The 21,351-nt window shown below is 65.9% G+C and overlaps 1 protein-coding gene across 11 annotated transcripts in view; it reads right to left on the bottom strand.

The window, feature by feature from the left end:
* The window catches only part of Ank2 (Ankyrin 2), a 173,651-nt gene that overhangs the window by 83,596 nt on the left and 68,704 nt on the right, over positions 1-21,351 (bottom strand). For all 11 annotated transcript variants that reach the window (XR_005094926.1, XR_005094934.1, XR_005094928.1 and 8 more), the window contains exons 2-11: positions 16,427-16,528; positions 13,048-13,180; positions 10,865-11,028; positions 5,448-5,603; positions 4,593-4,721; positions 3,898-4,095; positions 2,798-2,924; positions 1,943-2,112; positions 1,240-1,437; positions 362-508 (exon numbers count right to left, since the gene is read on the bottom strand). Coding sequence is in view for 2 of the 11 variants with exons in the window: in XM_037228136.1 (XP_037084031.1) it covers positions 362-508; positions 1,240-1,437; positions 1,943-2,112; positions 2,798-2,924; positions 3,898-4,095; positions 4,593-4,721; positions 5,448-5,603; positions 10,865-11,028; positions 13,048-13,180; positions 16,427-16,528 (1,524 nt within the window). In the remaining 9 variants the exon portion in view is untranslated. The remainder of the gene's footprint in view (positions 1-361; positions 509-1,239; positions 1,438-1,942; positions 2,113-2,797; positions 2,925-3,897; positions 4,096-4,592; positions 4,722-5,447; positions 5,604-10,864; positions 11,029-13,047; positions 13,181-16,426; positions 16,529-21,351) is intronic.

The raw sequence follows: 21,351 nt of genomic DNA, 5'->3' as shown, positions 1-21,351 counted from the left end.
CCAACCACTGCATTTCACATGCAAGCCTGAGCAGTGCATCATGCTGTGTCCAATCTTTCCGATCTTGCGACGCCAAATTGTTCCTGCAGCTACACCACTAGCAAACCGTGACTACAACATTTCTACAACCTATTACAATTGAGCCACCCGAGCCTTGCAGGCTCTATAGATACTGTGCGTCCCTGCCGGCAGGTGCCGCACCCCGCGAGCGAGCGATCGCGCGCCTGCGTGCCGGCCGCGGCCCTCAGGCCGGCTCGGAACCGGTCTCTAGCGCCGCCAGCCTCGCACGGATTCGCTCGGCCAGGTAGCCGTTGCTGATAAAGAGACAGAGCTGCTGGGCCATGTCCAGCACGTGGCTGACCTCGTCCTGGCCCTCCTTGGCGGCGATGTGCAGCGCCGTGTACAGGTCCTTGGTGGTCGAGTCGACGGCGGCGCCGTGCTGCAGCAGCATCATCACTATGTCGGCGTTGCCCAGCCGGGCAGCAATGTGAAGAGGTGTCTGCTGCTCCTGTGGTACAAAGAGAGGGGCGGCACGGGTCAGACCGCTGCGGTACACAGGGAGGGGTGGCACGGGTCAGACTGCTGTGGTACACAGGGAGGGGTGGCACGGGTCAGACCGCTGCTGCTGCTCCTGCGGTACACCGGGAGGGGTGGCACGGGTCAGACTGATGTGGTACACAGGGATGGGTGGCATGGGTCAGACCGCTGCCGCTGCTGCTGCGGTACATCGGGAGGGGTGGCACGGGTCAGACCGCTTCCATACACAGGGATGGGTGGCACGGGTCAGACTGCTGCGGTACAGAGGGAAGGATGACACGGGTCAGACCGCTGCCATACACAGGAGGGATGACATGGGTCAGACTGTTGTGGTACACAGGGAGGGGTGGAACGGGTCAGACTGCTGCTGCTGCTGATCCTATACATGGCGAAACATCAGACTCCATGTGCTGATCCTGACCACGCGACAGAGGGCGCACAGATCAGCCCGCAGCTCCCCAGCGCGGAATAGCAAATACAGGACACAGTGCCGCCTGGGGCGGCAAAGGCGCCGTGACGAACTAACGGGGGTCGTTCCAATGCGACATTCGACCCACCGCCGTCATTGCCTGAGCATCTATCATGCACCCGGCGCGGACCGTGTCCAGCACGTCACCCGCGACTCCTGCAGCGTCCCGACAGCCCCACCCCCAGCCCCGGTGACGTCCGCGGGGCGCCATCCGTCGCCGGCCGCCGACTGACCCGAGCTCGGGCGTCCACCTCGGCCCTGTTCCTCAGCAGGATGCGGATGATGTCGGCCTGGTTGGCGCGCGCCGCCAGGTGCAGCGGCGTCTCGCCGCGCACTGTGGCGTGGTTAGGTTTGGCGTCGTGCTGCAGCAGGTAGATGACGATGTTCATGCAGCCCATGAAGGAGGCCACGTGAAGTGGCGTCAGGCCCGACTGCGGAGGGAGGAGACGCGCCGGTCAGACGGCGGCGCACACCAGCCGGCACCGTCGGCGGTCGGCACCGATGACCGCCGGCCGGCCCCGACCGCCGCCCGGCCCGCCACATTGACGCGAGCAGGACCACACCTTAGCGAGGACACGTAACTGTAGCGCGTTGTGGTTGCCTTCCTTCCCAATAAGATACGGTCAGTATTCAATGACTTCACTCTCTGTCCCTTGCATTGTTCGAATTGATCAAGAGGAAACCACCAGTAAGTGTTGTTACCACATCGACACATCATAATGTTTAACGTAACCTCTCTGAGCGCAGCCCTCCAGTGACCTCGCGAACGCCTCCCAACCCACGCACCGCCGACGGTCAGTATATTTCGCCGCCCCCTGACATCTCCCGCGCGACCTCGCCCTCAACTGACATCCCAGCGTAATCTCGCCGCCCCTGACCTCCCCCGTGTGACATCGCCGACCCCGAACTCCCCGCGTGATCTCGCCCTCCACTGACCTCGGTGGTGGCCTCGATGTTGGCGCCGTACTTGAGCAGCAGCTCCACCACCTCGATGCGGTTCTTCTTGCAGGCGATGTGCAGCGGCGTGAAGCCGTTCAGCGCCCGCGAGTTGGGGTCGGCGTGTCGGTCCAGCAGCAGCTTGGCCACCTTGACGTGGCCACAGTGTGCTGCCGAAGGGGGACATCACGCTCAGACACGCGACAGAGGAGGAGGCAGCCCCCCGACGGCAGGCGGCGGCAGGCGACGGCCTACGTGACAGCGGGCAGCCAGAGCCCCGCACGTCCAGTAGGCAGCTGACTGTGGGAAGCACAGGTCATACAGACACCGCCCAGAGGTGGCGGGTGGGCACCGTCAGCCGGCGACAGCCACGTAGCCCTGCCGCACGCGTAGTCGGCGGCGAGCACCGCGGCCACGGAGCCTTCGAACAGACCACCCGTCACGCTCTGACGAGTGCTGGCCAGACATGACCTACTGAGGCTCGAGGGCCGTCAGTCCACGCCGTCTGGTCTTCGTCGCGCGAGGCGACGGCTCATCGCGACAGCGGCTCGATAGCGCCTCGACCGTATCTCGACAGTGTCACGACCTATCTCGACCTATCTCGGACCTATCTCGACCTATCTCGGACCTATCTCGACAGCATTCGAAAGCGTCCCAACAGCGTCCCGACAACTTTGACAGCGTCCCGACAGCGTCCCGACAGCTTCGACAGCGTCCCGACAGCATCGGCCCCGCCTGCAGCGCCTCAGAGGCCGACAGCGGCTGTCACCACAGCGGTAAGCACATGCGGCCGGCGCGCAGAGCGCCGCAGCGGCGGTCGCGCGCCGGCCACGTGCCACGTCACGTGCCACGTACCGGCCACGTGCAGCGCCGTCAGGTAGTCGACCGTGACGTCATCGACGGGCGCTTTGTGGTAGAAGAGGATGCGCGCAGCGTCCACGTGGTCGCCCTGGGCCGACATGTGCAGCGGCGTCAGGCCGTTCTGCGGAGGTCAGGTCAGGTTAGTCGCAGGTCGGGTCAGAAGAGCGGCGATGCCAAACGCTGCGGTGCTTTCGTCTCAACAGCGTGGCATGCATAAACAAGACCGGTTCCCAGCCGGCCACATGTGAGGGGAAACCCGGACCACCCGGGGACGAGAGCCAAGCTCGCCATAAGATAACACAACACTCGGCAGAAACGCGACCCGTCGGCGGCTCCCAGCGCCCAGCCCGGCAGGGACAGCACAGCCCGGCACAGCACAGCGGGAGTACATCTGACGGGCGGCTCCAACACCACACCGGTCTCGACAGTCTCAAATGTGGGCATCTCGGTGCTCCTCCTGGGGCGCCCGCGACACCCGGCGGCGCCTGCTCAGAACGGCGCGACAACGGCCGGGCACAGCCGTGCGCGGCGAGGAGGCGGCGTCCACGCCATCGGGAGGGGCGCCACCGCACCGCAGGGACGGCGGCGACTGGTGAACACACCAGGGGGCGAGCACCGGCAGCAGCGGGGGCAGACGCCGGAGACGGCTGTGTCAGGCTCTGACTGGGCGCGGCGGTGTGCAACGGTGCAGCTCTCCGGACAGGGGCGTGTACACGAGGGGCGGTCATACGGGGCGGGTCTGTGTCGGTGTCATGCCGCCGCCACATCACTACACCACCAAAAACCGTCACTCAGTGCACATAATTAATCTTTGACACGTGCAGTATCAGCCATGACGCCGCATCGCCGCGTTTTAGAAAGTCACGCACAATGGAAGTACCAAGGAGGAGCAGCAGCCACACTGACTACAGGGAGAGACACCGCATCAGAGACCAGGCGGCGCTCGGCGCACGGACCAGCTACCCCGACAGCTGACATCCCACGCTGAAGACCAGCGGACACGACAGACCGACAGACCACAGACCAGTGACATATACCCCGTACAGCCGGGCCTCCCTCTCCCCCGTCTCCCTTCTCTCCCCTACGTCAGCCACCTTGGTCTTGGCCGAGATGAAGGCGCCCTTCTCGAGCAGCAGGTCGACCACGTTCTCGTGGCCGGAGCGGGCAGCGCAGTGCAGCGGCGTCAGGCCGTCCCGCGTCTTCGCTTCCTGGTTGGCGCCCCGCTCGCAGAGCAGCGTCACCATGTTGGCCTTGCCCCACTTGGCTGCCACGTGCAGCGGCGTGATGTGGTGCTGCCGGACGCGCGTCCATGTCACGTCACGCCGTCACGCGCTGGCGAGTCACGCTGCTCGCTTGGCTCACAGTCAAACGCGGCTGGCGGTACGGCACGGCCTTCGGGATCAAACAATGACGCGGTGATCACACAGCATCCTATGAGCCTCGCCTACACCGGACAGCGGATCGCCGCGACAGGATGACGCTGCGACCCAGGAGACGTGGCGAGCCCTCTCCGCGGTCGAATGAAAGTAAGAAGTAGGCAGAAAAGAGTCGTCCCCGAGACAGGTGGTGAGTCGCTACCTTTGCTGTGTGGGTGAGGCGGCTACCCTGTCCCAGAGTTGGCGACTCTGGGATTTGTCAAACGGGATCTTAGCCATGTTCCACCTTCCACGAACCCATGGTCATGATCCTTATCCTGGCTTCGTAACGTCTGTCTCCCGCTGACCACAGGACCGGGTGCCCTACCTCAGCCACGTCGCCGAGGCCTCCCCGGGGAGCCGGGGGTCCGTACCTTGGCCATGTAGTTGATGTCGGCGCCCTTGTCCAGCAGCAGGGCGGCGATGTTCTGGTTGCCGTAGTGAGCGGCGATGTGCAGCGGCGTGAAGCCGGACTTGCTCGTCACGTCAGACTTGTGGTCGTTCTGTAACGCCACACCGACGCCGTCAGCGGCGGCCGGCCGACACGGACGGCCGCACACGCCACACACAGGACACACACAGGACACAGCGGCGTGAAGCCGGACTTGCTCGTCACGTCAGACCTGTGGTCGTTTTGTAACGCCACACCGACGCCGTCAGCGGCAGGCCGACACGGACGGCCGCACAGGCCACACACAGGACACACACAGGACACAGCGGCGTGAAGCCGGACTTGCTCGTCACGTCAGACCTGTGGTCGTTCTGTAACGCCACACCGACGCCGTCAGCGGCAGGCCGACACGGACGGCCGCACACGCCACACACAGGACACACACAAGCCACACACCGGATACAGCGGGCACAGCGGGCACGCAGGCCAAAGCAGACACACAGGCCGCCGCGGGATTTGTCTCACACAATGATGATCGAGTGGTGAGAGGCGCAGGTCCGGAGCAAGCTTAGTGCGAAATGTATCTCCACGCTTTTTCACTTTCTTTCCGGGAGCTCACGCTCAAATCTCTGCCCCCCGGCGCATAACAATGCCAGCAGATCCAGTCTGGGACTAGACCGCGACGAATGTGAACTGAGGCATTTCACACCACACGACCCCCATACATACACCTTGCGTTGGGCTGTGTGGCGTCTATAACACAAACACCAGCCACCGCCGGCTGCTCGGCGTCGGCTGACAGCGCCCACGGCTTGCCGGGCTGGCCGGGCGGCCTGACCTGTAGCAGGAGGACGGCCGACTTGCAGTCGTCCTTCTTGGCGGCGATGTGGAGGGCGGGCAGGCGCACCTTGCCGCGCGTGTCGTTCTCCAGCAGCACGGCCACCACCTTGTCATGACCCTGCTGTAGCGCCACCGCCAGCGGCGTGAAGCCGTCCTGCGGGCGACAGAGGTCAGGTCGGGTCAGTGGTCAGCGGCGACCTGGTCAGCAGGTGTCGCGTGTGCCTCTCCCCAGCAGTGTCACGAGCTGTGTCGGCGCCCGTTAGATCCGGCTGGCGGCAGTTGCGCTGGCTGAAGTGTGTCGGTGCCGGTGCCGGCGCCGCCAGCTGCGCTGGTGCCGATGCTCGGCGGACCGGCCAGACAAGGTGCGTACAGAGCGTAGGGTGCGACCCCGCTCTGTCGCTGTCTACCGCATCAAATGAGGCGGCGCGCTGCGCGCTGTACCGACTAACCAGGAACTCAGCATTCGCGCGGCATGCATGGGTGATGTGCTGCGGGCTATAGGATGGCAGTTGGCGACGCAGCGCGCACGGCTCGGCGACGGTACGACGTGCGGGCCGCGTCCGGGTCGTGAGATGCTGACGCGGCGCCGCGAGCGCGCAGCACCGCCGTCGTCGTCGCCGTCGGCGCATGTCGCAGCGGCGAGCCACCTGTCGGCCGGTGGCCCGCACACGCACACCCCAGCCGGCTGACACAAGTGTTGCCCTCCCCCACCCCTCCTCCCGCCCCGGCCCACTGTCGGCACGCGGTGCGCCGCTCCCCAGAAGCCGGCCGGCGGCGGCGTTCCAGCCAGTTCGCCGGCCCCAGAGCGATGGCCGCGGCGGCGCTCTCGAGGCCGCTCTGTCCACCCGCTCGGCCCCTGTGATGGCCTGCTGGCCGGCTCGTAAATCACCGATGATGAGCCGCTGGCGCCTAGAGCTGACTGGCTGCCGTGATTGGATGACCGTTGCTCCGGCGGCGGGATGGCCCGCGGTCAAATGCTGCTCAGTGGCCGCCCACGTGTCAGTCGGACAGCGGGGTTGCTCTGCTGTTCATGTGTTGTTGTGCTGAAGTGCTGCTCACCATCAATGTTGATCGATGAAGGGCCGGTCGGAGCGCAAATTGTTAGGCCAATGTCAGCGTGTGTTACGGGAGCCTGGTCGCTAGTGATCACCGATCAGAGGGTACAATGGACAACACAATGATGGGCGGGCGGCGAACGACCGCCTGGTCCGAATCGACAGTGGGCCAGGCAGACCCCGGTGCCGGTGCCGACCCGGCCCGATTAGGCCCGGCCCGGCCCGACCCGGCCCGGGTCGGGTCGGGTCAGGCCGGGTCGGGTCGAGCCAGGTCGGGTCGGGCCGGTTGGGTCGGGTCGGGTTGGGCCAGGTCGGGTCGGGTCGGGTCGGGTCGGGTCGGGTCAGGTCGGTTCGGCCGGCGCCGGTCCGTCGGCAGCGCGCCATCGATCGGCCACGCCCGCCGGCGCCGCCCCAGTACAGCCTCTGACACCGGCCGGCCACCGCCCGACCCGTACCAGCTCTGACACGCCGCCCGGCATCGGCGGCCAGAATGCAGCGGGTTCGCCGCGTGCACCGCTCCGAGCGCCGAGGATCAGCTCTGGGCCGGGCCGAGCCTAGTCTGAGCCTCCTTGGACCCCAGACCTCGGCCTGAGATGGCCCGCACGCCGCCGTTGAGCACGCAGGCCGGAGACGGTCCCCGCAGGCGGCGGCGGAGACGGCCAGACGCCGGGCCATTCCGGCGGCGATGAACCGGCCCGACAGCCGCTCCCAAAGACGGGACGCCCGGCGAGACGAGCTGAATCGGCGCGGTCGACCGGCACCGGCCTCATCAGCCGCCAGCCGCCCACTCAGGTGGCCGCCGGACGGCAGCGCAGCCGCCACATCCCCGCCACTTGACATTGGGACCGTCCCACGGTCAGACGCCCGGCAAGCTGTACAGCACGGCAGGCGGACAGCTGGACATGTCCACCGCGGGACAGCCGAACAGTCCGACAGACCAGCAGCTGAACAGCAGGACAGCAGGACAGCAGGACAGCCGGACAGCCGGACAGCCGGACAACTGGACATGTCCATCGCGGGACAGCCGGACAGTCCGACAGGCCAGCAGCTGAACAGCTGGACAGCCGGACAGCCGGACAACTGGACATGTCTATCGCGGGACAGCCGGACAGTCTGACAGACCAGCAGCTGAACAGCGAGACAGCCGGACAGCCGGACAACTGGACATGTCCACAGCAGGGCAGCCGGACAGTCCGACAGACCAGCGGCTCAACAGCTGGACAGCTGGAGAGCTAGCTTGACAGCCGGTCGGCTGGACCGCAGGTCGCTGTGGTCTGTCGGACAAGCATCGGCGCAGATAACGTGCTGCACGCGGAACCCCGAGGCAGACCTGCCCAACGTCTAATAAAGCCGCAGCGACCGCAGCATGCCGAATCTGGTCGGCAACCCCACCAAACGACGCAATAAAGCTTAATCGGTGCCCCGATGAGGAGGGCGCGCGTGTCGGCCGCGGCCCAATCTAGCTGATGGTCGCGCGTCCATAAGCAGATGAGGCCGGCAGCCGGTGCGGCCGATCCGTCACCAAGCGCGTGCAGCCGCCAGTGACGGCAGTGACGGCGGTGACGGCGGTGACGGCCGGCGGTCTGGTGCCGGTCGCCGCCCGCCGCCCGGCGGAGACGAGCCCGGCCGGCAGACGCAGGCCCGAGGTCAACAGGCGCAGAGTCAACACACGTCCGCCTCCCTCAGAATGGAACAGCACGTCATGCGAGAAGTGTTGTTGGGTTGAAGCCGCTATAAAAAAAGTGAAGGTTTCTCCTTGATTTTGTCTGGCTGACAGTCCGCCCCAGTGGTTCCGTCTCCACCCCGAGAGAGGATGAGATCGCAAGGCCACGCTGCTCCGCCCACACAGGAGGGGGAGGAGGAGGAGGCGGGTCTTGACGAGCACAGCGCCCTTCTTCCCCCAGGAGGTCGCACCGGCCCCGGGAGCAGGCCGGGAGCGCAGCTGGGTCACGTCCGTCTGGTGCCGCCCAAGGCCAGAGTGCGCGGCCGGCAAACGCCGGCTCGGCGCCGGCCGTGACAGGCTGACGGTCGGCGCAGGTGACGTGCCGCCCCTGCGTGAGACGACCTGGCGGCCGTCCAGCTACCGCACAGGCCGGTCGCCGACGCCCCTCCCCCGCCCTCTCCCATTCACGTCCGCATGACGGACGGCTCCGACACACACCACTTCCAGTCGCCACGAATGCTTAAGGCGACGGCGACAAACCTGAGAAACTACCCCACCGAGCTACTCATACCTTGGCGGGACGTGGTGCGGCCCGCTGGGGTCAGCTGACAGCTGTCATCAGCTGAGCAGCCGGTTGAGAGAAAGGGCGGAGAATGGGTGGAGCTGCCGACGGACGGACGCCGGAGGAGGGGACCTCCCCCTCCACAGGCAATAAGCGGCGAGCTAGACGCCACCAGGAGCCACTGGTGTCCGGACAGGGCCGGGGCAGACGGGCGAGGAGCAGACCACTGAGCGCCGGCCACGGAGGCGCAGACGGCAGCCGGTTCAGAGCAGTACCGTGCAGGAGCGCGGCCCGAGAAGCGACCTCACCGGGCAGCCGACGGCACGGAACACGGGAAGTGCCGGCGGCGGAACAGCTCAGCAGCCCGCTGAGCCGCGGACGACCGCGCCGACACAGCGTGACGGCCTGGATAGGGCGGCCACGGCAGCAGAGGTCAGCAGCCGCGGGGGGAGGGGTCAGCACCTATGGCAGGAGAGGTCAGCTCAGCAGCCACGGCAGGACGTGGTCAGCAGCCACGGCAGGAGAGGTCAGCAGCCACGGCGGGAGAGGTCCGCAACCAGGGCAGGGGAGGTCAGCAGCACAGATACCAGGCTAAAAGCCTAGTCCCCACGCCGTCTCGAGCCAAGTGTATACGACACGTACCCGGGGAAACGCCATTGTGAGCGGTCGGATTTCCGCAGCCTAGTTGAACGCATTACAGCCCTGCAAGTGCCCACACGAGCGAGCGGCATGCTTTCACGGCATGCCGCACTCGGTACACAGCTGTAGGAGCCGCCGGCGTCGTTCCCCGTCAACGGCGCCAACGGTATGCAGCAGCACGACGCGTTGCATGTTTAAACTGTCGGCGCCGGCGCCTGCCTGCCTGCCTGCCTGTCGAGCCGGCCGGGGCCGCGATCCCGGGGGAGCCATTTCCACTGATGGCGCCGCCGACGCTCGGCGGTGAGGCGGCGGCGGCGCGTCGGGCCCGGTCGCGGTCGGACCGGGAGGTCAGAGGTCAGCGGACCGGCGGCTCGGACGTCCGGCCTCAGCTCACGGACGGCCGCCGGAGCAGGCCACGGACGGCCGGACGGGACCTTAACAGGCTCGGGAGCGCCGGTCTGCGACGGGCGCCCCGACTGTAACCGCCGCAGACGGAAGCTGCCGGCAGGCGCCGGTCCTGACCCCGAGCCCCTCGGGGGCACCAGCGCCGGACCGTGCCCCCTCTGAGCCGCCCCACCCTGCTGCCCGAGGTCAGAGGGCACACCGGCTGCGGCCGGCGGCGGCACACTCCGACGGCCGCGGCCGTTTATTTGCTCTCGCAGCGGCGGCGCTGGTCTGTGAGCTCGGCCCGCCTCCAGACTGTGGAGGTCAGACCGGGCGACCGCCAGCTGCGCGCGCCACCCGGGGCCCGGCCGAAGGCCGCGCATAGCCGGCGGCCAGCCCGCTGACCCGACCAGCGGCGGAGGGGCGCCGCGGCGACGGCGGGTCCGCCGACCCCGCCGTTACGCAGTAGGCGAGAGAGTGACGGCTCTAGCCTGGTCCCCCCCCCCCCCTGGACCGCAGGCCGCTCAGTTACCTGACCCCTGAGGGCGCCTCTGCCGGCGGACATCTGCCAACCCGTCTGGCTGGCGCCGCTGCTCCGGCTTTACTGCGCCATCTGCCGTAAACCCCTGACTGGCGGGACCGCTGCGGGCTCGAAGCCCCTCGGCAGCCGCAGCTCGGCGCCCAGGCCGGCGGCGGAGCCCGCGCGGCCGGCTCTGTCACTCTTGACAGCTCGCCGCGTGGCGGCAGCTCGGCTGCGTGGTGGCATTCCGCCGCGTGGTGTCGGTTGACCGCGTGGTGTCATTCCGCCGCGTGGTGTCATTTCACCGCGTGGTGTCATTCCGCCGCGTGGTGTCAGCTAAGCTGCGTGGTGTCAGTTGGCCGCGTGGTATAAGCTCAGCTGCGTGGCGTCAGTCCGCCGCGTGGTGTCATTTCACCGCGTGGTGTCATTTCACCGCGTGGTGTCATTTCACCGCGTGGTGTCATTCCGCCGCGTGGTATAAGCTCAGCCGTGTGGTGTCAGTCCGCTGCGTGTCGTCAGCTCGCGCCGCAGTGTCGGCCACCGCGCACCGTCCGCGGGCGGTGCGGCGCCGGTCCGCCGCGAGCCGCCTCACCTCTGTGGCGATGCTCTGATTGGCGCCGTTGGCCAGCAGGTACCGCACGACGGCGTCGTGGTTCTCCTGGGCCGCCATGTACAGCGGCGTGAAGCCATTCTGGCTCTGCGCGTTCACGTTGGCACCGGCCTGCACCAGCAGGCGAACAATCTCCTCTTGACCGGCTGAAATAAGGAACACACGGTCACACACGCTGGCTGTCTGGACGCCCCACACGGCACGGGCACACTGCCACGCTACGTCCTGCCCGGCTGAAAGAGAGCGGAAAAACGGCTACACGTGGCCCGCCGAGCCTGTCTCCGGATCAGCTGAAACGAGCGGGGAGAGACGGGTGCATGACTGGCGACAGAGGGTCGACAGCCGGAGGGACAGGTGCCGTCAGGTCAGAGGTCAGCCGGCACGTGCGAGTCCGCTCCCCGCACGACAGAACCGCATTCCCACCGCGTCCCATCCTGTCCCACTCATCCAGGCCGGCTCGACTCAGCCGGAGCTGGCGCCGGGTCCGCCGGGCCGGCTCCGGGGCCATGTCCAGGCTCCCCGCTGCCGGCTGGACTGGCGCCGGGTCCGCCGGGCCCGCTCCGGGCCATCTCCAGTCTCCCCGCTGCCGGCTGGGCTGGCGCCGGGTCCGCCGGGCCGGCTCCGGGGCCATCTCCAGGCTCCCCGCTGCCGGCTGGGCTGGCGCCGGGTCCGCCGGGCCGGCTCCGTGGCCATCTCCAGCCTCCCCGCTGCCGGCTGGGCTGGCGCCGGGTCCACCGGGCCGGCTCCGGGGCCATCTCCAGGCTCCCCGCTGCCGGCTGGGCTGGCGCCGGGTCCGCCGGGCCGGCTCCGGGGCCATCTCCAGGCTCTCCGCTGCCGGCTGGGCGGCCCCGACGGCGCATTGATCGGCCGGCCGGCTGCAGCCGCCGAGCGGCCGCTCCAGACGCCGGCCCCGCCGGCAAACCGGGTCAGGTCTGCCGCCGTCACCGCCCGCCAGGACAAAGCCACCGCCACTCAGGCCAGGCCCAACGCCGACCACAGGACACAGGCGGTCACCGCCAGCCAGACCGGGCCAGATCCACCGCCGACCACAGGACACAGGCGGTCACCGACAGCTAGACCGGGCCAGATCCACCGCCGACCACAGGACACAGGCGGTCACCGACAGCTAGACCGGGCCAGATCCACCGCTGACCACAGGACACAGGCGGTCACCGACAGCCAGACCGGGCCAGATCCACCGCCGACCGCAGGACACAGGCGGTCGCCGACAGCTAGACCGGGCCCGATCCACCGCCGACCGCAGGACACAGGCGGTCGCCGACAGCCAGACCGGGCCAGATCCACCACCCGCAACAAGACACAGGCGGTCACAGTCAGCGTCGCACAACGACCACGGCCCGGCCGCTACACCTTGGTAACTACTGTGGTGCTTACTGTCCCTGTCACCACGGCCCAAACCATGTCTGGATTACCCCGATCCGAACCAGGACATTGCCCTTGGAGGACTACCTGCCCCAGTCAGTCACTACTAGTAGCAAAGGGGTGTGGTCCAGCCGTAGATCAGCAAAGCCGACCGATCACTGTCGGTCCCAGTCCAGGTCCCTAGCAACCCGCACACCATTAGTGGCCCCAGCACGTACACTGTTGGCTCTAGCACGGGTGACCACCGCCACAAAACAGCACCAGCACCGCAACAGTTGTCATCAGCCCCCAGTCAACGGTCTCGCCGGCCCCAGCCCGGGTGCCCGCCGTCTGTCCGGGCCCCGAGGAGCGACAGCTCGGACCACCCTGGCCGCCGCCGCGCCGATGATGGACGGTTCACGCCTGGCCTCCTGCGTCGGCAGCGTGCGTGGCCGGCCGACACGGCGGCCGTGAAGGAGGCGCGCCACCGGGCGCCGGCCGACGCGGCTTACCACAATAAACAGGTCACCCTGACGGCCGGCCGCGTACCCGTCTCCGCTGACCAAACACCACATCAAGCATGACCGACTTTTTGCCGCCGAATAAAAACGGAGGAGGCGTACTACATGCGGCACGAGATTTGCCATATCGTAAATACACACCGAACGAACGAGCAAAGGACGCGCAAGGAGACGCCACAGGCGGCGTGCAAAACCGCATCTGTGGTCCGCAGGAACACAGCACTGATAAATGTGACGACGCGAGGATAACCTCGGACTCACGGTCACCGAGGTCCGACTTACCTAGGGAGGCCACGTGCAGTGCCGAGTTGCCCTTCTTAGTGACTGCGTCAACATTTGCCCCTCTGTTGAGCAGTTCACTGACAATGTGGCCATGGCCCTCCTTGCTGGCCAGGTGAAGCGCGTTTAGCCCATTCTGAAAGTAAACCTCACGTTAGTGGATGTCAACCTGAGAAAAAAACACTGCATCAGACATGGCTCGTGCGAACCACACACACGCGCACACGCGCGCTTGAGGCACAAGGTCGCGGCTGCGAACTGCCGCCCGCGTGCTGACTCACGCGGAGCTTCGATTTTCGGCCACACCCAGGTCGCACGAAACGCTCTCGCCACGAGCCAGCTGCAAGTTGATGGGATTAAGCCCACCACTAGCCTTCTCGAGTAAACATGTGCAGAGTTGCGCTGTGTGGTCTGCTGGTGTATTTCTGCGCCGAGTTTTCCAACTGTGCTGTAATAACTCCGTAAAGTTTTAACCTTAAGGAGAAGATAAAAAGTGTGTACGATAGCAGTGCATTCACATGTGCTTTGGAAGCTGCACTTCTTGCTGAGGGTACCACTTTGTTAACTTTTCACTTCTTCAAACGTACATTTTTGAAAGCACTGATTTGTTAAGTGAACCAAATTGTGCGCGAATGATGGATTTTGAGAACAAAACTTTTTTTCTTAAACTTGACGCATCCCGTCCTAGTCCGTCGAATACATGCGTAATTTACCAGCTCACAATGGTCTAAATCTTTGAGCGAACTTCTACTTCTAGTCGCGCCCCCAACAGCACAGTAAATCGAAGCATTCCGTCTCGGTGGAATGCTCCGTATCCCGTCAGAGTTAGCCCCCAGCGTCCCCGAGATGGGGGGGGGGGGTCACGTGCCGTCCTCGGCTGCGGCAGCCGGGCCGGTGACACGGCGCTGACGGCTGCAGCGAGCCCGCCTGACCGGCCGCCCCATCACGGGCCACCGATGCCCGGCCAGGCCGGCACGCCTGGCGGCGAGCGGGCCGACCACACCCGGCCCGCCTGGCATCCGTCGGCGGCACTCCCCCCCCCCCCCCCGCCCCCTGCAGGGAAGGGGAGGGGAGGGGATCATCAATCTCTGCTGCGAGTCCGGTCCCGGGCCGGGTGTCGGTCGGCCATCATCGGCCCGGTGGCGGATCGAGACGGATGACCGGACCACCGCCACCGGACCCGGCCAGTGACGTCATGTTCGGCCTCAGACCGGGTGTCGGTCGGCCATCATCGGTCCGGTGGCGGATCGAGACGGATGACCGGACCACCGTCACCGGACCCGGCCAGTGACGTCATGTCGGCCTCAGACCGGGTGTCGGTCGGCCATCATCGGCCCGATGGCAGACCGAGACGGATGACCGGACCACCGTCACCGGACCCGGCCAGTGACGTCATGCTCGACCTCCGGGCCCGGCGAAAATGTTGACACGTGCCGTCAGTTTGGACTGAAGTGAGACAAATGTTTGGAAGGCTTGAACACGTCGTCAGGCGGTTTGAAATGTTCACTCGAGCTAGGGAAGCACGAGATTACGTGGCTGATGAGTTCGGGCTGCCACACACGGGGGTGTGTCTTACTGGCAAAAACATAGTAAGCGGTGGGAAACATGGTTGCGGCACGTCAAGCTTTCGCCCCAAAATTACGCCGTTGAACTGAAATTTCATGACCGGATGGGGGTGAGGGGAGGGTTCACACAGCCAACGCTGCTTGTACTCTGATTCCAGAAATTCATCAAATCAAAATGCTCGCATAAACTTGTTTCAAGAAACGAGTCTACCATCCAACTTGAAGGGAAACCCATGCATTATGCAACAGTGCAAATAATTACCGAACTCTGCTGAGCCGAAAGAGCTGGTGGATGAAAAAACAAAACAGAAAAAGACCCATGCTTGGCAGTTTCATTTCGCAAACACTGCCGTTAAAGCTAAAAGAACACGGGCAAGAAGCGCGCGCCGAAAACATCCACACAACTCATCCTGAAACGTTCGAGCAGGCTTTGTCGGGGTTTGTCCGTTTGCGTTAGCTTGTGACAACCCCGGCTAACCAACGTGTAATAAGGCCGCTCAGTGCTGGGCCGGGTCTCTTATATGCATTGGCTGGATTATTATAAAACGCAGAGGCTACCTTCTCCGGGCTCCATTTGATGGCTGCGATTTTCAAAAACTTTTTTAAAGCGTAGGCCTACACCAAGCGCAAAGTTGCCCTTCATTAACACACAGTGGGCAAACAAAATCCACAGAGCAACAGCCATTTAGGGGCGACGGGCAGGTTAGCGCTCCCCGCCTGGCCCTCAGCCATTTAAACATTCCGGCGCCCTCGCAGCACGCGAGCAGAGGCCATCGACAGCATGCCCGCACTGCCCGCGAGAAACCGTTATGTTAGGGCGCGCCGTCACGACAGTAACAGAAGCCAGGCCCGGCGTCCGGCTCCGGCCTGATGCGGCGACGGCGCCCGATCCTATTACACCCATCGGCACGGGCCGATCGAGCGCTGCCGGGCCCCGGCTGTTGTTGACGCCTCCAGCAGGCGTGTTGTGACCGCCGCCGGCGCCGGCGCCCGCCTCCCGGGGCGGTCTCACGCACCGCGCGCGGCCGGGCGGACCGGGCGTCGGGGTCATGCCACGCCCCGTCCCGCCCCCCGGCGAGGGTTCAATACGGGCGCCGACCGGCCAGGGTCAGGCAAGGTCACAGGCGGCCGGGCCGAGGGCCTATGTCGGGTCAGGACGGAGGGGGGACCGTGACAGGACGGTGGAAGGGGTGTGGGAGGGGGGGGCGGCCGTGACAGAACGGAGGGGAGAGAGCGGCCGTGACAGGACGGAGGGAAGAGAGCGGTCGTGAATGGAAGGAGGGGTCGGGGAGGGCGACCTTGACAGGACGGGGGGGGGAGGGGCATGACAGGACCGTGGCCGTGACAGGACGACGGGGGGAGCGGCCGTGACAGGGCGGAGAGGGGCTGCCTCAGGATTAAAACGTCGCAGAGGAGAGAGGCATGTCATACGCAGATGGATTAATGATGGCGGCTGTGGTCCTCCCCAATGCTGTGATTGTTCGCACAACGTGTCTTCGACAGTGTACTGGTTAGTGTAGGTTTACGAATCGCAACATCGCGGATTGCGCAACTCGGAACTTCAAAAACTTCCGAGGCTGTGATGCATACATGGCTGCACCCCAAATATCCTCAGGTCCTTCTCACGACCAATGAGCGATGACAACAGAAGACGTTACAACCGAGTACTTAAAAAGCACCGGTTCGCACGATACGTTCTCGAAGTTACCTTTGGCGGCACACTGAACACTCGAATGAGTCCACACAGCCATACTGGGACCTCAGAGCGCTCTCACCCGGCCCTCCACCGCCCCACAGTCGCTGCCGCCAAGTCTGACCTGGTTGCAGGTGTTGATGTCGGTGCCGGTCTTGATGTAGTCCAGCACCTTGTCGAGGTTGCCGCCTCGGGCCGCCCGCAGGAAGCTGGCGCTGGCGTCCGACTGCAACAGAACGATCTCCGGTCAGACCCAGGTCAGACCCATGTCAGACCAGGACACAGTCGGTCAGAACCAGGTCAGACCAGGGCACAGTCGGTCAGACCCAGGTCAGACTAGGGCACGACCGGTCAGACCAAGCTTAGGCCAGGGCGCAGTCGGTCAGACCCAGGTCAGACCAGGACACAGTCGGTCAGAACCAGGTCAGACCAGGGCGCAGTCGGTCAGAACCAGGTCAGATCAGGGCATAGTCGGTCAGACCCAGGTCAGACCCGGGCACATTCGGTCAGACCCAGGTCAGATCAGGGCACAGTCGATCAGACCCAGGTCAGATCAGGACACGGCCGGTCAGACTACGCTCAGGCCAGGGCGCGGCCGGTCAGAACCAGGTCAGACTAGGGCGCGGTCGGTCAGACCCAGGTCAGACTAGGGCACGGCCGGTCAGACCGAGGTCAGGCCCAGGGCACAGCCCAAAGTCGGGTGCTGTCAGCAGCTCGTGGATGAGTGGAAAACACTGCCTCCATGGCCAGCGCCTCTACAGCTCAAGATCACATCACATGCAGCACTCCCCAGCACCTCATCCACTGCCCTAGAATAACGCACAGAACCGGGTAATTTGTTTAAACGCGAGCCAGAACCCCTTTAGCGTTTGCGTGGGAAGAATGCGGCAGGGGTTTCCACACTTCATAGCTTACACAGAACTTGATGTAACGCATTTGATGTTTCTTTGTTGGCGCAGCCACTCCTCCACATAGAAGCGTGGCCGGCCTTCCCTCGGGTGTGCTGTGCGCTCCCCCAGACGGGCCCTGGTGACAGCGTGACCGCGCTGCGCCTACCCGTACCATCACCGCAGCGGCGGGGGCGCCCTGACCGCCGCCCAGGGCCCAGAGCGGCGCTGCCCCGCTGGGCCCGGCGGCGGCGGTGGCGTGCCGCCGGAGACGGCGCGCCGGCCGGCTCAGCCGCCATTAGCCTAATGGGGGCGACGCCGTGCCCATGGCGGCGCGTCTCATCAGGGCCATGGCCGCCAGGGCGCCGACACGCCAGGCCGCGACGACAGGTCACACCAGGTCCGCACGGGCCGTCACATCGGCTCAGGTCACGGCCGGTGCAGCAGGTCACGCCAGGTCACGCCAGGCCGCCACGACAGGTCACACCAGGTCCGCACGGGCCGTCACATCAGCTCAGGTCACGGCTGGTGCGACAGGTCACGCCAGGTCACGCTCAGGTCACTCCAGGTCACGCCAGGCCGTGCCAGACCTCGTCAGGCTCGCAGACTCGGCGGCAGCCAGTGAGCCGCCGCGGCACGGCTGCGTAACACATCTGCCGCGCCAGCCGCCATATTGGAGCGAGGCGGCCGCCTGTGGACTGACGGGCCCTTCGCCATCGGTCAGCGCCATCGCCTCCGGGCAGACAGCCGTCCCGCCCCGCCCCGCCGCTGACGCCTCCGCTCGCACGTCGCCCCGTGCTGGGCCCCGTTCGCTGCCGGTGCCAAAGCCGGCCGTGAGCGCGCCAGCGGCCCCAGCCCGCGAGCTGGCACCCGCGCGCCAGTGTCAGCGCCTCGACGCCACGCCGGCGCGACCTTGACGGGACACGCCGCTTCCGGTCCCGTTCCGGCTGAGGCAAACAGGCCGATCAGGCCAGGGCTCGCGTCACCCGGCGCAGGCGTCTGACCGGCCGCCGACTGCGCGGTGACCCGCTGCTCCGGGTCAGGTCACCACTCCGGCGCGTCTCCCGACGCTTCTCGCGCGGAGACGACCGCGGGCGCCGTGCCCCCGGCGGGTGATGCCCGACCAGACCCCGACCAGGTGCGGGTCACGGGGCGACACTGGCAGATCAGCTCCGGCGACCCCGCGCCGCAGGGGGTCTGCCGGCTATAAGCAGCTCCAGTCCAGGCCCGGCCCGTGTGTGTATGTTATCGAACGCCGGAAACAGCCGCGGCGACCGAGCCGAGCGGGCCAACACAAGCAGGTCGTCGACTCATAGCCGGCCCGGGCGCGGCCTCAGCAATCACGGCACAAGCCATGGACTCCCACATGGACTCTCACATGGACTCCCAGCCCACTGGTGGGACGCCCGTGCGAGGCCTCAGTCATCACGTCACAAGCCGACTCACACGACCTCACAGTCCGGCGCCCCGACGCAGGACCCGGGCCGGACCGACATCCGCCGTCACGTCCACAGTAGCTGGCCATAACTCTGACGGAGCCCACGCCGTCCACGAAATAGTGATAAGCCACGCGCCGTTACGACAACGAGCAAGGCAAACGCCGTGTCGACTCCCCCACGCGACTGCGTGCCCTATTACCGAGCATGAAACGGCGACGGGACGAGGGCTGCGGCGCCACTCGACGCCCCCAGGGCCCGTTCGCCGCCCGCTCTCATGACAACGGGGCGCGGCGCCGGCGCCAGGCCTGCGCGCCGGCGGGCCTTCAGTGGGCCGGAGGCGGCGCCAGGCCTGCGCGCCGGGCGGGGCTTCAGTGGGCCGGAGGCGGCGCCAGGCCTGCGCGCCGGGCGGGGCTTCAGTGGGCCGGAGGCGGCGCCAGGCCTGCGCGCCGGGCGGGGTTTCAGTGGGCCGGAGGCGGCGCCAGGTCTGCGCGCCGGCGGGCCTTCAATGGGCCGGAGGCGGCGCCGCGCGGTCGATGTGAGCTGACGCCCCCCGGTCACGACACCGGCCGGCCCGTGGTCACCGGCCGGCCCGTGGTCACCGGCCGGACGCGGCGCCGCCGGCAGAGCGGCCCGGGGCAGCGCGGCACCACTCCGGCAGACACGGCAACTGGGCGCGCCAGCCCGTATGATATACACGTGAAGCAAGGAGTTAAATTAAAAGGAATACGAATCACTGTTTACAATATGTGATTCCCGACCGCTACCGCGGTGCACAAATATAATTTTGCGAATTAACCAGCAGCAGTCAAGCGCAGTGGCATCCAAAATGGTACCAGAGATCTTAACACGAATTTGCGTCAACCCAGTACCACCAGATCAGCCTCTGGTCTGGTGGGGCTGAGGCTGGATGGGGGTGGAGAGTGAGACAGCGCGTTCCCGGAGGTCCGGTGCCCCGGCGGCGGCCCCCAGCAGCGGCCCCCGACAGCCGGGCCGGGGCCCAGCCAGAGTTGGGCTGGGGATACAGAGCCCAGCTCCTGCCAACGATAACAGAGCCCAGCTCCGGGAACCGATGAAGTCACGCCGGGCGAAGCGAGAGACAAGCGCTGACCTGTCCCCGGCCCCACCCAACCAGCGCTGACCTGTCCCCGGCCCCACCCAACCAGCGCTGACCCGTTCCCCATCCCACCCAACCAGCGCTGGCTGTCCCCCACCCCACCCAACCAGCGCCGACCCGTCCCCCGCCCCACCCAACCAGCGCTGACCTGTTCCTGGCCCCACCCAACCAGCGCTGACCTGTCCCCGGCCCCACCCAACCGGCGCTGACCTGTCCCCCACCCCACCCAACCAGAGCTGACCTGTTCCCGGCCCCACCCAACCAGCGCTGACCTGTTCCTGGCCCCACCCAACCAGCGCTGACCTGTCCCTGGCCCCACCCAACCGGCGCTGATCTGTCCCCCACCCCACCCAACCAGCGCTGACCTGTCCCGGGCACCACCCGACCATCGCTGTCGGGAAATATTCGGCTGCATCAATCAGCGCTGCCGACACACAGTGGACAATTCCTGGATATACGGGAACTAAAGGGAAAACTCACAATTTAACATGTGGGCCTTATACAAGCTCCGCTTCAAGACCTACGCACTGGTCAACCGGCTTTGTGATTCCAGTTCCATTTCCAGTGCCAGTGCCAGTTCCAGTTCCAGTTCCAGCTCCAGTTCCAACGCCAGCTCCAGTTTTAGTTCCAGTTCCAGGGCCAGGTGTGAGACTTCTAAAAGGTTCGTCCAGGCTGGCTTCAGCCACTAGTATAACAACATACCCCAAAAGGTATATCGCAGCAGCAAAGAGGAGCAAACAAACTCGGATCAATGATTTCAGCCCGAACTTTCAACCCGCTGCGACCTTTCTTGGCGGCGTGGTCACGTGCCGAATCGACCCTTCCGGTGACCTGCGAGGTGTCCTGACCTGCGCGAGGCCGACCGACCGCTGGAGCGCCGCTCTGACGCACCCTGGCGACGCTCGTGACACAGGCGAGCTTAACGCACGTGATGGGCAGCGCCCACGCTCCCTGGTCTGCCGTTCGCTGGCGACGCTCGTGACATAGGCGAGCTTAACGCACGTGATGGGCCGCGCGCACGCTCCCTGGTCTGCCGCTCGCTGGCGACGCTCGTGACACAGGCGAGCTTAACGCACGTGATGGGCCGCGCGCACGCTCCCTGGTCTGCCGCTCGCTGGCGACGCTCGTGACACAGGCGAGCTTAACGCACGTGATGGGCCGCGCCCACGCCCCCTGGTCCGACGCTCGCTGGCGACGCTCGTGACAACAGCGAGCTCAACGCACGTGATGGGCCGCGCACACGCTCCCTGGCGCATGACCAGAGGCCATACAAAGGCGGCTCGGCTCCGCTGACACCCCTCCGGGACGCCTCACCGACAAGCTTCAGCCATATTCTGTCCCGCCTGAAAGCATCAAAGGGTTCTCCGGACGTAAAACGCCAGTCAGACGGAGCCTTTAAACACCGCTAATCCGAGCGAAGTGCTTCGGCGCCGCGCTACCGTTGGCGTCGCGCCACGGGAGCTGGACTTCCAGCTCAGCGTCTCACCCCTTCCTCCTCCAGCATCCCCGACAGCCTCCAACAGTCCCCATCACCGGAAACCGCCTGGGACATGGGACAGGGGACACCGGGTCACAGCGGCGGATCCGAGCCGACCTCGGTCCTCTGCTG

This window comes from Pollicipes pollicipes, unplaced genomic scaffold (genome assembly GCF_011947565.3).
Source record: "Pollicipes pollicipes isolate AB1234 unplaced genomic scaffold, Ppol_2.1 Scaffold_6052;HRSCAF=7182_pilon_pilon_pilon, whole genome shotgun sequence".
Classification (NCBI taxonomy): domain Eukaryota; kingdom Metazoa; phylum Arthropoda; class Thecostraca; order Pollicipedomorpha; family Pollicipedidae; genus Pollicipes; species Pollicipes pollicipes.
Note: the sequence above shows the minus strand (reverse complement) of the source record. Positions and strands in the feature narration are given on the sequence as shown.